The sequence below is a fragment of the Anastrepha obliqua genome, chromosome 2 (genome assembly GCF_027943255.1).
Source record: "Anastrepha obliqua isolate idAnaObli1 chromosome 2, idAnaObli1_1.0, whole genome shotgun sequence".
Lineage (NCBI taxonomy): Eukaryota > Metazoa > Arthropoda > Insecta > Diptera > Tephritidae > Anastrepha > Anastrepha obliqua.
Window position 1 is genome coordinate 84488360 of NC_072893.1, and position 16624 is coordinate 84504983.

Genomic DNA, 16624 nt, shown 5'->3' on the forward strand with positions numbered 1-16624 from the left:
ACGAAGCGTTATATGTTGATATACGTATATGTGTGTGGCTGCGTACTGCTGAGCCACGCTAGTATAGAGAGTATTGCAGTATGTAAACTACACTGCCTATTACTTGCTTTGGTGTTTAGTTCAACCGTCATACGTATGTATGTTTGTATGTATGCTAGTACGTATGTGTGCGCGCCTGCGTATTACGGAGCCACGGTGAGCGAGAAGGCATTATGTATGCCTATACTACACTACCTATTACTTGCTTAGACCAAGCGTCCTACGAATGTTTGTGTGTATGTTAGTACGTCTGTGTAATATACGCGTTACGGCGCTCATAATAGCAACCGCGTATGCTGTATTGCGTCCGTATTTTTATATTCGTAAATATTTTCATTTTTAAATATTTACCGCAATTGCAGGCGGTGTTGCAATATACCACAATCAAAATGACGGTGCTCGTATTGTAACTGCACAGATAGATCTGAATGCACAGCAACTAGAATCACTGTCTGTTCAGCTCTCTAAAGCGGGAGAAATATGTGCATGCGAAACCAGAGTGAGCAATGGAAAAACAGTTTTAATTGTGGCAATTTATATTTGACCGAATCAATCAATAAATAGCATCACGGAATTCATTCACGAAAATTTAATAAAGTAAACACCAGAAGTATCGCGGATACTTAGAAAAGATTAGGATAAAGTTCCAATGATTTTATGTGTCGATTTTAACGTAAATTTTGCATTGGACACAGCGGTTCCTTTAATTGACTCTCTCAATACAACATTCAATTTAAAAATGTGTAACAATCGCACTGAATCGACAACACGATCAAAAACAACAATTGACGCGGTATTTCAAAGATATGTTGACAACATCGAAACCAAAGCATTTGTATCATATTTTAGCTATCATAAGCCACTCGTATCATTTGTTGAAATTGAAAACATTGAGGATGAATAATAATAAAATGAAGAAAATAAAATATGAACTTTATAGCAATATTATAATGAACCTATAATTATCCCGCTCCTAATGCTGCTTTCGTCTCATTCTCTCTCAGTTTGTTTTACGGAAGGTTTCACTTCTATCGCGTCTAACCGTTAGACTGGTATTTTTTTATATAAATTATCTTCGCTTTTATTTAACTCTGTTTTCCTGCAGTGGGTGAAATCGCATTTATGCGGAAGGCGTTGCGTCGTTACAGTTGACGGTATATCCCTGAAACATTCATTGCCTGCTCTGTAGTGCTTCAGGGAAGTGTTTCAGGCCCCCTACTCTTTGTGTTATTTATCAACTGTATTAGCAATTGCCTCTCATTCGCTAATTTTTTGTGATATGCTGGCGACTTAGAAATATTTTCAGTTATACATAAATAACATAACACATGTACATAGTTTGTAGGCTTAAAGCAGAAGTGGACACATACATATGTTATGTGGTGTCACAAATAACGAATTACTCTAAATATTAAAAAATGCTATGCCACCCTTTAATATGTTTCATACTTCTTATATAATAACTAATTATATAATTCAATCTATTTATAATTTTATTGTCACATTGATTTTATTTTATCAAAATCATATTGTCTTAAGATTTCTAGTACCCTCCTCTGAAATCCCGTAATAATAAGGCATTGTTTATAAAATAATTCCTGTTTTGGGCATTTATCATTTTCGTAGCCCAGCTGTCTACGTTTGTAAATTTGACATTTTCTTTTTTTCATTGTTTACTGTTTCTTCTGCCGCCCCCTGTGCATCTATTATAATTTGTGTGCCCTCTATTTTTAATTTAAACAAATTTCCTCTTTTATTTAATTACAAAATTTTTGTAACTATTCCCGGGAATACTACAGACATGTTAAAGTGCCTCATGCATTTACTGTTACTGGTTGTCAGCGCATGTTTTGTGTTACAAGCTACTGCGAAGTCTGATTCCGTCATAAAGACCCGTGAGAGTTTACTTGTGGAGCATCCATGCCCAAATTTAAAACGCCATGAAATCGAGTCTCATCTGTCAACTAAGACACCATATCGTGTAGTGGCTAACTTGGACGATAAACCCCTCACCTATTCAGGTAAGAACTCTTAGGAAAATACACTTAGCAGCAATGCTGAAAATTCGTTCGGGTGTACCGGCTCATAATACTGTTACGAAGACCCCTGCGTAATAAAAAGTGTAATTAACTTTTGTGTCTACCTACTTTTTTTATATCAAATAGGATGCCGCGCTACTCGTATTTGGGCAATTATACGTCATGGGACGCGAAATCCCAGCAAAGAGCACATTGAGGAAGCCAAGCTTAAACTCGTACGATTGAAGGAACAAATTCTTAAGAATGCTCAAACTAAGTTATGTCCCGAAGAACTGATTCGTTTGCGAAATTGGCAATTCAATGTCAGCAGCGAAGAAGAGAAATATCTTACTGCAGAAGGTGAGGACGAACTAGTCGAATTGGCTGAGCGTATGCAGAATCGTTTCCCGGATTTATTGTTTGACCAATATCATCCCGATTTCTATTATTTCAAATACACAAAGACCCAGCGCACATTAAAGAGCGCACAGAGTTTTACTAGTGGTCTTTTCGGACGACATCGTATCGGATCTGTTGAATATCCGGAAGCATTGCATAAAGATCCAGTATTAAGGGTGAGTGAAAAATTAGTTAATATTTGATATATTGAACCAAAATATTATTTTATATTAATTTTCATATATACATATGTTTATTTTATATTTGTTCTATGCAATTTTTTTGCCGAGTTCCATCTTGTTTTGATAAGTTTAGTTACCATATTCGTGTAAAATCAAGAATGACATATTAGAAGATTTGGCATCCAAAACAAAATTGTGCGAGTAACTTTGGCAGCTTGTACCTCATAGGAAACTTCACAGTCCAATTGTGATCACTTATTTCACATATTCAATATGCTCTTAAAATCAGTTGTTCAGACGGCAACGAAGTAACATAGGCAATGGCTGCGTTACTTCCTTCTAATATCAGCAACACAAACCCAGTTTTTGCCGACCTCTTTTGTAATCAAATCGCTGCCATACCCCTTATTACGTTGTCAAGGCCGATTAACGGTATGAACTTGGTCACACTTTGGCATTCTGTACATGGTGTGTATAATTAGAGAGCTATTATTCATGTTCGATAACACACAAATTGTAATAGTTGTAAAAAACTAGAAGTTTTTTACGGCTCGGTTCGTTAACATCAAAAAATTACCCATCACTCAAAAATTGAGCAATCAAAGTGATAAGTGTTGTTCTCTCGGCAGTCGGTTCTACGTAACCAGGATTTATATCCGGCCAAGGGTTGTCACTGAATCGGCATTCCTTATATATGTATGGGGAATGTTTTTGCTGCTACAACAACAACAACAACAAGAGAAATATTAGCCAGCGAAAAGTATCTATCATGAAAATATGTACATATGTACATATATGACCTTCATCATATGCCTGAACCTTTTGTAAACAAACAAATTTTTTTTTACAAGTTTTTCTTTTTTTTCTCTTTGAGAGTGAATTTTGCTGGCGCTCTTGATTTGGAATGTTGGTGAGTGATCGGGCGATTTTGTTATCGAACACAACTATGAAATGCTCCTTTATCTTATTGTGAATAAATTTCCCTTTGAGTCGGGTATTTTGTTTTTTATAGTCAAGTAGTGGCAAGCCTACCAGCTGTGGGACATATTGGCGAACATTGCAGTCAAGGCAAGGCGAATTTATTACAGGTGACAGCAAACACATATAAGTAAAACCCTACATGTATTTGTTGTTGCGTTTGGTGCAAGCATCATGTCAAAATCAGCAAGCAAATGTAAACATACGAATGTAAACATACCAATGCATACAAACAAAGCATATCATTTTGACGTAAGCCATACCTACGGCGAAAAATTCAGCTGGGTGAATGCTGTCACCTTATTAAATCCACCTTGAGTCAAGGCAATTAAGACGCGAACTGCCAGACAAAGCGAAGCAACCAATAAAGCTGTGTAAAACGTCAAATTTGGGAAAGAATTGTAAGAATGCTGCGTATTTTTCGGTCTAACGTGGTTTTCAATTAAGAATAAAAAGTGTTCATAATTAAATAGAACAAGCGCATTTAAGTTGTACAGTGAATATAAGATGCGCAAAAAGTGATGTGAAACAACGCAAAGCAAGAAAGAATTGCGTAGGGTCTGATAAATTTCCAACCAAAAGAAAAAAAATTCGGTTGTGTTAGCTGTTACGGCGTATCGGGCTCTAGGCCTGGTCTGTGAGCAACGAAAAGAGGGCTTGTGAACGACGTAGAAGAGTCCTGTATGATAGGCCGACAATTCGAGAATTTACTGACACGGCTAAATCCCAATACAATACATACATATTTATGGCAAACAGAATTGGGACAGGAGGTTATTAGGAGTGAATTTTAAGTAAAATCGTGTCAAAGTCGGTCAGGGTCATTAAAAATCGACTTTTTAACTGGTATTAATTGTGTTAGTAAAATACATAAAGAAGTGTATTAGGATTATTTTTTGGTCTTAACCGCGTAAATGGATAGTGCAAGAAATTATGGACGTCTCGCTACCTCCTTCGTTATTGGAAGTGGCAGCAGTATAAGCGTTTGCGCCGGTGCCATGAGTCCAAGTAGCCGCAAGACATCAATGTCCGATAGCCAACAAATGTTAACCATGCTGCAGCAGCTGGCCAATGGATCCTTTGGTATTATAATGCCGGATAAGCATTGCCCACTCTGCTTTCAAGCCAAACGACATCAGGAAAAAATTGAGGGAATAAAGTGCAAACCAGTTGCTTGGCGCATAAGAGAGCGAATGAAAACTGCTAGTGTGGTGTTAGTGCTGTGCCTTAATATAGGCGTTGATCCACCCGACGTCGTCAAAATACAGCCATGTGCACGCTTGGAATGTTGGGTCGACCCTTCATCCGTATCGGCACCAAAAGCAATGGAATTGATTGGCAGTAATCTACAAATGCAATATGAACGTTGGCAGCCACGCGCGCGCTACAAGAAATGTCACGATCCCACAGCTGAGGATGTAAAGAAGCTGTGTACCTCACTGCGTCGTAATGCGAAAGGTGAGCGCATCCTCTTCCACTACAATGGACACGGTGTTCCTAAGCCTACAGCTAATGGAGAAATTTGGGTATTCAACAAAACATTCACACAATATATACCGTTAAGCATTTTCGAACTACAAAGCTGGATGGGTGCACCGTCGATATATGTATACGATTGCTCAAACGCTGGCATAATTATAAATTCGTTCCAGCAATTTGCAGAGCAGCATGAAAGAGATTTAGAAAAGTCGGGCCAACGCATAGGATCTGCACAACCACCATCCATATTGACACCACTGGTGAGCTATAAAAATTGCATACATTTGGCCGCCTGCTCTGTGAATGAGATATTGCCAATGAATGCCAACCTGCCTGCAGATTTATTTACTTCCTGTCTAACTACGCCCATAAATATTGCTCTTAAGTGGTACACAATGCAAGAGAAATTTGAGCTGGTCCCGCTCATACAAAGTGAGCAAGTCGATAAGATACCAGGGAAAGTGAATGATCGCCGAACAATGATGGGGGAGTTAAATTGGATTTTTACTGCTATCACTGATACTATTGCATGGAATACTTTACCGCGCGATCTCTTTCAGCGTTTGTTCCGACAGGATTTGCTCGTTGCTAGTCTCTTTCGCAATTTTCTACTCGCAGAGCGGATATTACGTTCTCATGATTGCACGCCTGTATCGCATCCAGCATTGCCACCATGCTTCCGTCACCACATGTGGTCCGCTTGGGATTTAGTTGTTGACTACGCGTTGCAGCAGCTGCCCGAAATACTGGAAAAAGGTGCACCCTATCGCCAGCTACCATTCTTTGAGCAACAATTAACCGCTTTCCAAGTTTGGTTGGATCGCGAATCTGAATCGCGTTCACCACCCGAGCAGCTGCCTATTGTATTACAAGTGTTGCTATCACAAGTGCATCGATTGCGCGCTTTGGAACTACTAGCCCGTTTTCTAGACCTTGGGGCTTGGGCGGTTAATTTGGCGCTTGGTGTGGGCATCTTTCCCTACGTACTTAAATTGCTGCAAAGCTCCGCGAAAGAGTTGCGCCCGGTGCTCGTTTTTATATGGGCCAAAATACTGGCTGTCGATCCAAATTGTCAGGTGGATTTAGTAAAGGAGCATAAGTACTTTCTGTCTGTACTGCAGGACACAACTGTGGCCAAGGAATATCGCACGCTTTCTGCATTTGTGTTAGCTTGCATTGTGAATGATTTTTTGTTGGGGAAAACAAGCGCTTTGCAAGGATCTTTAGTGTCGATATGTTTGGAGCAGCTGAATGATGAAAGCTGGCTTTTGAGGCAATGGCTGGCAATATGCTTAGGTAATGATCAAATAAATTGTTTGTGAAATCTTGCTTAACATTTGGTACTATCAAAAATTCTCTGATCGTACTTGCGCGAAAAAAATTCTACTACCGCAAGTAGGATTTGTTATGAATTTAAGTATTAGTTGTAATAATTCTATCCCAAAGGTTTTGCAAGTATAGTAAAATTAAGGTAAGAAAGCTATTCTCACATTTATCTCATTGTTCTTACCTTTTGCTCTTAGGAATGCTTTGGCAAAATTTCGAAAAAGCTCGATGGTCTGGTGTCCGCGATTTGGCGCACGAAAAACTGTATCCTCTACTTAAGGATCCAATACCAGAAGTTCGAGCGGCGGCAGTTTTCGCATTGGGCACATTTATTAGTTCAGTTACGGATCGAGAGGAGCACGCCAATAACATTGATCGCATAATTGCTATTACACTCTTGGATACCGTGGGAGAGGATATGTCACCTTTGGTACGTTTGGAGTTGGCCGCAGCGCTCCAATGGATGGTGTTGCTATTTGAGTCCCAGTTCGTGACGGTATACATGCAAGAGCAAATGTGCAGTTCGAACCCCAATTTGGCGCTAGCTACCACATCAGTTAGCGGTAGTGAACGTAGCGCCAGTGTTAGCCATGGTATGGCAGGCGCGCCCAGTCCAGCGATTGTGCATCACTCTACACACAGCTTGGAACGTCATGTTTCAATGCGGCGAGGCGCAAGCTCAAGTTCAATATCAAATATGGTATCAACCTCTATACCATTCCAATCGATATTTCTACGATTGTGGCAGGGCATTTACAATCTAGGTCATGATCCGTTCCCAGAGGTGGCGGAGACAGCGCAAAAGATCATCGCTTACGTGCGTGATAAGTCAGTCGATTTGATTACCGCCAAAGAAGCCACAAGCGACAAGTGCAATTCGAGTGTCAGTTTGCCTCCGAGTCCGTCAACTCGCGGCAACTTTTTGGGCGGTGAGTCACCACCGGTAGGAGGCGGCGTGCAAATAGGGCATCAAAACAGCAGCAACTGGGCGACCAAACTGCGCAACAACAAGCTTTTAACTACAAATGTGATGAACAGCAGCGACCATCAGTCTATTTTACAACGGAAACTACGTACAACGTCGATGGGCGATGAGACGGACAGTTGTGGGCCGCTGAACGGCAGTCGTAGCGCAGTCTTGATGAGTTCCGGTCTTGCAGTGGGAGCAAGTGCAGGGTTGAACATGAATACTGGTGGCAGCAGTGGCGGTGGTGATGGTTCACATTCAGCTCGTAGCAGTACAAGCGAGAACAACTACGAGACGAAATCAGCTCCGCTTAAGCCAATCCTACAAACTGAGTTCATATCATGGGCTAATTCGTACTTTATGCGACCTGGAAAGAATCGCTATGCCTCCGCCGAGGGTACAGAAGGACAGCAGGTATTTCCCGCAGATACAAATTCACCAGAATTACGCTCGCGACACTTTCGTTTTCATCGCAATGAACTAATAAGACGGCAGTCAAAGGAGCAACATATGCGTGGAAACCGTATAGATACACAGACATGCATGCTGAAGACACAACACACGCCCGCCATTGTCAAATTGCTGCCATTTGAAACGCAACTCGCCGTCGCCTATAGAGAAAAAGTGCTAGTCTATGATTGGGTTCGAAATTCGGTGCGTTCCTATGTGCCACAGGCGAGCAGCAGTGTCGTAGCGCGTAATTACATCGGTGAAAGCAGTGGTTCATCATCGTCGCCATCAGCACATATGCAACATCATCAGCAACAGTACCTACAGCAACAGCAACAAAGTTTGACCTCACGTGTTAGTGCCATTGAGTTTCTGAATGCGCATGATATAGGTTTGATACTGGCAGGCCATGAGGATGGTATTGTGCGCGTTTGGCAACCAGGTGTCGAGGATCAGACTGAATCGCAGCTTATCACTGCATTTGAGGGTCTCCCAGCTATGAACGCCGCTTATACTAGTTCCTACGGTGGCAGTGGTAGTGGTACTGGCTCCGGATCGTCTTCGTTGAAGCATCGTCGCGACTTGATGCGGACCGGTATAGTCACCGCTTGGCAGCAATGGCGTCAGCATCTAGTTGTGGGCGGTGGCGTTTCGCGGTATTTACGCATATGGGACGTAGAGCGAGAACTGAAATACTGTGACATGCCGATTGGCAGTGAGACGAGCGTGCGGGTATTAGCTCCATTCTCATACAACCTGAACAGTAGTATTGTTGTGGCAGGTTGTGGTGATGGTAGTGTGCGTCTGTTTGACAAACGCCTGCCACCACAAGAGGCGCGTATCTGCGTTTTTCGCGAACATATTGGTGCCATATTATCCGCATTCCTGAAGGAAAACCAACCTATGCTGGTCACTGGGTGTACGCAGGGTCGTGTGCGTGTCTTCGATTTGCGTCAAGCAGCTGTGGTCTCCAGCTGGGAGGCGGGCTCCGATGTGGCTGTAATCGCCAGCCACCCATCGGCCGATCTAGTGGCGTGCGGTAGTGCACAGGGCATTGCAATATATCAAGAAAATGGACGAGCATTGAATACGTTGCGTGGCACCGAAGGCTTTATGGGGACGAAAATCGGTTATCCGACTTGCTTGTCGTTCCACCCATATAAGGCCGCCTTGGCGGTGGGTTGTGTCGATAACACGGTCGTTGTATATGAACCTGCAGCAGGTATCTAAAAAAGTGAAAATTAATATGTTACTATCAGGCCTGTTCTGAATGCCCACTCGATTTGAAAAGTAAAGCGATACATACACATTCTGACTCGTTTCCGTTTCGTGGTGGTGTTCTTAATTTCGGGTGATATCGAGAAGTACGAAATTGTTTTCATTTAGATTTGATAATCAGCTTGTTTCATTAATGTTTTCGTTACTGGATGCCATTAGTCGCAGCTTATTTGTAAAAGGAAAAGATTGTCACATATTTTCATGAAAAACACCGACGTAAAAAAAATGTTTGTATGACTAATATATTTATTATGACTAAAACTCAAATAAAACTGTGACTAAAAATTTCGAACCTAAAAATGTTTCTTTGAAAATGATTTGTAAGCATGGCAATATAAAACCTTTCGATGAGTAATGCGCAGATCTAGAAAATGTTCAGATCTAGAACATGTTTTCATTTCGATTGTTTATGCTTTTTTTCCTGCAACAGGTTTATTAAACTTATTGACTAGATATGACCGCAATTAGGACGGAAATATTCTTAAAATTATTAAGATTAAAACTCACATATTTCGTGTAATTTACCAATTACTTTGTAACTACTTGTAACTAATTTCGACTCCGAAAATTTTACCGGAATCGAAATGCAGAACAGACCTGAATATTATCAATAAATACAACTTAATACTACTAGATTTTTTATTTTTGATTTTTTTTCAAATTCTTACATAGTCTTTGCATAATTATTTTTATTATTTGTTATTGAAATTTATACTATTTGTTATTAAGCATTCTTTTTTTGTATTTTAACTTTCCAGATTTTCATTTTTTCATTTTGTTTTTGCATTATTTATTATATAACATAGTTGCAATATTCGTCTTTAAATTTTCTGCGATTTCTTAATAATTACCTCTTCTTTCCTTACAGTTTTATAAACTTTGCAAACGCTGGAAGATTGATGTTGATAATAATCCAAAGACATTTGACAATGCTGAACGTTTTCTGAATGAACCCGAAATGATTGACGCCGTCAATTTTATACGTCGTCGCACACAGATCCAAAATATTACAGCCCAAGAGGCGAAACTCATCTATACTATCTGCGGTTTTGAGACAGCTTGGAATCGTCGGAAAGATCCATCAGTATGGTGCAATCTATTTAATCAGGACACAATCAAAGCATTAGAATTTTTCGAAGATCTCGAGTATTATTGGAACGATGGTTATGGTTTTGAAATTACGCATCGCATAGCCTGTGCGGCTATGGAAAATATGTTTGAATATATTGAGTGAGTAGAAGAGTGCACAACATAGTCAAAATTGAGGCATGAATGCGATATTTTATGACAATCAGGGAGGTGCTGCAACAAAAAAAAAAAATTGTTGGAGTAGCCCACTACCGCAATTTATTCTGCTAAATAAACCTTATCGTGTTTTTCACATTTGATAACTTATTTCCTAATTTGTTTTTTTCAGTCCGAATTCCAACAAACCAAATGCTACTTTTTACTTTACTCACTCTGGCACCTTGCTCAAAGTTTTGGCTCATCTTGGTCTTTACAAAGACGCAGAACCTTTAACATATCGAGATTTTGGACGTGAACGCGCCTGGCGCACCAGTGTCATTGACACATTTGCAACCAATTTAGCTTTTGTGCTATATGAGTACGTGAGAAATAGACATACAGTCTGTCTAATGCAAGCGTGACCCACAAAATTTAAACTTACGTAGATTCCCGCTGTAAAAAAAAAAAATTTAATGCTGCTAAATAGGCGTATCATTTTCACAATAGGCGTTGTGCAATTTGTTAGTTTTGTGAGAAATTTAGAAAGCATACGTTATATTTACAAAATGAGTTCCGTGTATGAAAAACGATTAGAGACAGTGTTCCTATGTCTCGTGCATGTGCAGCAAAATATTTGAAGAATTCAAAGACGTTCATAAATAAATGGGTGCAATGGTATATATATATATTATATATATGATTGGCGCGTACCCCCTTTTTGGGTATTTGGCCGAGCTCCTTCTATTTGTGGTGTGCGTCTTGATGTTGTTCCACAAATGGAGGGAGCTACAGTTTCAAGCCGACTCCGAACGGCAGTTATTTTTATGAGGAACTTTTTCATGGCAGAAATAAACTCGGAAGTTTGCCATTGCCTGCCTAGGGGCGACCGCTATTAGAAAAATGTTTTGTCTTAATTTTGGTGTTTAACCGAGATTCCAACCCACGTTCTCTCTGTGAATTCCGAATGGTAGTCACGCACTAACCCATTCGGCAACGGCGGCCGCCGTGCAATGGTATACCGAAGATAAAAACATCGAGAACTCCCCCGGACGAGGCCCAAAAAGAAGCACCCCCAAAGCAAGATCAGAAGTTCGTTGATTTGTTTGTGACAAAGCCGATAACAGCGATAACTGTGTGAAGCTGAAGAAGTTTGAAGGAATTTTAAGGAAAAGTGTTGTTAATGTATCCAAAGACACGATTCGAGGACGTCAACGTGCAGAAGACCTCAAATTCCGGAGCACATTGAAAAGAAAAAAAACGGTGCTCTCATTATGGCACATTGAAAAAAAAAAGACTTGCATGTGTTAAGGCAAATTCAGACCGGAATTGGGCGAACGTAATATTTTTTGACGAATCTTCAATGAACTGTTAAGCATCTAAGGTTCATTTTGTTAAGTTTGTTGTTGTAGCAGCATAAACATTCCCCGTACAATTACGGGGAATGTTGCTGGAGTCACATTCCTTGCCCGCATATAAATCCGTGTCGTTCCGGTAATGTAGAACCGACTGCCGTGTGAACTTTAGTTCAGTTTCATGTTTGGAGCTGTTACTCCGAAAAGGGATTTGCCCGTTTATTTGTGTTTATCGCCAACGATCCCGATCCTAAACATCGAAGCTACCTTCGGCTAGTAGAGTGGAAACAGCAAAATGGGATTGAAATGCTGGATTCGCCTTCACAGTCGCCCGATGCCAACCCTATTGAAAATGTTTGGATAATTGTTAAGCATAAACTAAAAAACAAAAACAAAAAATCTTCTGGCAAAAATTCGTGGTGTGCAGTACCTGATATCTGGATCGTACTCATAAACCCACGTTTCGTTTCCAGTAATGATGCGTTTGATGAATGTTTGGTGGGATTCAGCCTTGGAAATTGTCTTTGGTAAAATCAATGCGTATTGTGTCAAAGGCTGAAGCCTACCATCAACCAACTGATTGGACCTTATTAGTGTGGCTTTAAACCAGGAAAGTCCATTATCGACCAGATATTCACAATACGCCAAGTCTTCGAAAAAACCCGTGAAAGGAGAATCGACATACACCATCTTTTTGTCGACTTCAAAGCAGCATTCGACAGTATGAAAAGGAGTCACCTATATGGCTCGATGTCTGAATTTGGTATCCCGGCAAAAATAATCAGGCTATGCAAGATGACGTTGCTCAGCACCAGCAGCGCTGGGAAGGACTTCTCCGAGCCGTTTGATATCAAACGAGGTTTCAGACAGAGTGACTCGCTGTCGTGTGACTTCTTTAACCTGATGTTGGAGTGGATTGTACGAGCCACAGAGCTTAATCGCTCAAGCACAATATTTTGTAAGAGCGTACAATTGTTGGCGTATGCCGATGATATTGACATCATCGGCCTTAACAACCGCGCTGTTAGTTCTGTCTTCTCCAAACTGAATAAAGAGGCAAAGCGAATGGTCTAGTGGTGAACAAGGACAAAACGAAGTATCTGCTGTCATCAAACAAACAGTCGGCGCACTCGCGTATCGGCACGCACCTCACTGCTGACAGTTATGATTTCGAGGTTCTAATAGACTTCGTTTATCCAGGAACCAGCATTAACATCTTTAACAATGTCAGCCTTGAAATCCAACGGAGAATCTCTCTTACTAACAAGTCCTACTTTGGACTAAGTAGGCAAAAGAGTAGTGAAGTTCTCTCTCGACGAACAAAACTAACACTCTATAAGGCTCTCATCATGCCAGCATGACAGCATGACAGCATCCGATGAAGCGCAAGATTTTTGAACTTTTGCACTTCGGTGACGGCGAATATCGCAGACGATGGAACGATGAGCTGTATGAGCTTTCCGACGACATAGACATAGCGCAGCGAATAAATATCCAGCGGCAACGTTGGTTGCATCATGTTGTCCGAAAGAATACAAACGCACCGGTTCTGAAAGTATTCGATGCGTTACCAACTGCTGATAGCAGAGGGAAGGACTCGGCTTCACTTGGTATGTCCAACTGGCGCCGATTGGCACGAGAAAGAAACGACTGCCGCGCTTTGTTAAATTCGGTCAAAATCGCGAAAGCGGTTATCGCTACAATTAAGAAGAAGAAGGGAAGCAATGCTGCCCTTTTTTGCATGAATTTCAGATCCTGTGGGACCAACTTTGCAGCAACACGGCGGAAATCCAAATCATTAATTACAATGTCTTGGACGGATCTATAAGCGATATTTAAGTTCTCAGCCAGCTCTCCGATGGTTAATTTGTGGTTTTTGATGAAATGGAATGTAGGAATGTTAATCACAGATGTGGCAACCTAACAAACAAACAAAACTCAAATCACAGAGAACATTATCGTTCTCTGCAAATCAGTTGAATTAGAGCGTCACTTGGCGGTTGTTCCGGGATCTTTTTGATAAAGGTGGTATCAAAATAAAAATAATGGTGGTATGCGTGTTGATCATCTTCAACAAACGGAATTTTAAGCCGACTCCGAAGGAGTTTTTATGAGGAGTTTTTTTTTGTTTTTTGTGATATTGCGTATAATAAATATTACAAGCCCATACAACCTATGCGATGCAGTTTGCTAGAATTGACTTGGTAAAATAGTTTCCAAGTTATGGCGTTCACACTCCTATTAGACAGACTGTATACACTTTTAAATTAAAAATTGCCAAATTCTTGTTACGCATATCTTTTCTTAAGGTACGAGTTAATAATATTCCGTCTATATTCCGTTCCTTTCAGGTGCAATAAAGAAAATGGATCAATGGTGTTAACGTTGCATCAGGAACGCCCAATTCGCCTGCCGGGCTGCCCACAAGATCAAGATCTCTGCAGCTTGACGACGCTGAAAAAGCAGTACACCCAAAATGTCTCCAATTGTGATTTAGAAGAATTGTGCCACAATGAACAGCATGTAGAGCCGAATTGAAAACATACAAAAAAGAAAATGATCATAAAATAGCCAATCTGTGCAAATCAAGACAGCGGGAATGTAGAGAAACTTTGCTATTGTAAAAAAGCAAGCGAACAAAAACTAAATACCATTAATTAAAGAAAGCTCTTATTGCTTGATCAACTGGCGCTACTTTCGAATTGTGACTTAATTGTAAATTAACTGTTGCAAATGTCAAATATCTTGGATTAGCAAGTGTGCGAAAATACAGAATAAGAACACAGCGATTTTGCTTATACATACCTTAAGTTGATATGAGTATACACACAAACAACTTTACACACATATACATATATAGTTAATGATTAAAAAAAATAAAAAAATTAAATTAAGCTAACATTTATACACACGTATACATACATATTGTTATGCATATGAAGATATCGACTTTGGCTCCGTATATATATATATGTAGGGTACTACACGTCAAGGTAGTGCGAATAGGTTAAATCGTGATTTTTAACTTATTTTGAAAAGAAATATCAAAGCAGCTTTATTGTAACCTCATATAAGTTCTTGAATGGTAAAAAATATGTATATTACTTGGTGATTTGTAAATTAAAGTGCGTACACTTTTACATACATATTTTTTCGCGAGCACTGCAAAATTGCATTCAATGTGATTTGCTTTTTTATATGTACATATATATGTATAACTATATATTTGCTGTATTCTAAAGATGAATACAACCTATCCAGTTTTAACTTATCCATCACCTAAATTAACTTAGTTGACTATTTACAAATGACATTGTACGACTTCAATATTTTTTTTATTTGAGCTTAAATATTAAGAGTTATGTCTGAAATAGCAAATATACTTACACGGCTGAATTTCCCTGGGGTCTCTGAGACGAACGGAAAAGCTTTTATTTTAATCGAACGGTATCTTTATACCTACCAGTCTTTGATTGTTACAATGAAGTTGCACACCGGACGAATGGCTATATTTGTAATTATTCATTTTTCTGTATACAATAATGTAAGGTATAATTTGAAAAGTAGCGTATTCATAAAAAAAGTGACGTGCAGTAAATATATATACATATATATATATTGCATGCACTTAATTAACTTTGTTAAATGCTTATCGTAAGCCAAACGCCGGGAGCCAAATTTTCTTTGAATGTTAAAAGAAACCTAATAATTTAGAATTTCATGAAATTTTATTATCTGGTTTTGGCTTACGATAGCCATAAGTTTACAATTAAAAATATGCAAAAAGTCGCATACACAATTTAGCATATATAAGGACTATAAAGGACTACAGTTACAAGATGAACCAAATGCAGAACACACAAATAATGGCTGGAAAAATCGAAAACTACAAAAAATTTCCTTATTAATTATTAATTAACTGATAAAACTCACAAAAAATATATATTGTATACTTTGATTTCGATATCGACAAGAGAGTGTTATTTAATATTTAATTTATTGTTATTATTTTTATTTGTTAACTGGCAAGCGAATTCGCAAGTGACAAATTGTAATTTCTTTGCTTTAGTCACAAAAATCCCAATAGACATTCACTTGTGCTGAACAGCAATTGGTTCATAACTGTTTAAAAGCAATTATTGTTTGCGATTTTTTTTTTGTTGCAAATGTTCCCAAATCATTGTTTAATTTTAGCGCCGAAATGGGTCTATTACAATATAACGCGTTCGATGAGAAAATATAGTAATTGGATTTCATAAAATGCGCCTTTATTAATTATATAATTATAAATAAATTTCATATTATTACATACTAGTGGTAATTGCTTGCAATATGTAAACTACTTAACTAACTTCTGCGAAAAATAAACTAAGTACCGTAATATTGAAAAAAAATCTATATCTTTTATTAATCCATAAATAAAGTCTCAAAAGTGACGCCTAGATGTAAGTAGTGAATAATTTCTAGACGACACCTTTTTTGTTTTGTGCCATCTTTGACATCTGTCAGGTAGAGAGATGAGCAATTTTGCGCGATAGAACAACGCGTTAAAATTATTGAAATTTATGAAAAAGGACCATCTCTCAGAACAACATATCGCAAAATTCGTGATTTTTTTGGTGGAAGTAATCGACAATTTAAAGTTTGGTGAACAAATTTCAAGAAACTGGTTCTGTGTAGGGTAGAAAAAAGACTGGCAGACCAAAAACTGGACATTCTGTTGAGAATATTGCTGCGGTAGCGCAAGCCTTCAACATTGATATCTCAACGCTCTCGACTGTTCGACGTACTTAACTTGTAGAGGTGCTCATGGTGGATACCATTTATGTTAGTTTTCACATATAATTGTTGAGAGTCGTTTTTTGAATAAAATTAGTGAAACATGAAAGAATCTAAATTTTTGCATTTTTTTATTTCAAAACCACATCT

The 16624-nt window shown here is 39.1% G+C and overlaps 1 protein-coding gene across 2 annotated transcripts; it reads left to right on the plus strand.

Annotated features, from left to right (window-relative positions):
• Positions 1-1735: 1735 nt before the first annotated feature.
• LOC129236812 (regulatory-associated protein of mTOR-like) lies at positions 1736-16139 on the plus strand. Of its 2 annotated transcripts, XM_054871051.1 has the most exons (5): positions 1736-2060; positions 2205-2632; positions 9985-10346; positions 10534-10722; positions 14047-16139. In XM_054871051.1, the coding sequence occupies exons 1-5, from the start codon at positions 1841-1843 to the stop codon at positions 14231-14233; spliced, it is 1386 nt and encodes a 461-aa protein (XP_054727026.1). In that variant the 5' UTR covers positions 1736-1840; the 3' UTR covers positions 14234-16139. The 2 variants fall into 2 exon arrangements, with proteins under 2 accessions (XP_054727026.1, XP_054727025.1); XM_054871050.1 differs by lacking the exons at positions 1736-2060; positions 2205-2632; positions 10534-10722; positions 14047-16139 and adding exons at positions 3968-6391; positions 6619-9060 and having other exon boundaries at positions 9985-10103.
• The last annotated feature ends 485 nt before the right edge of the window (positions 16140-16624 follow it).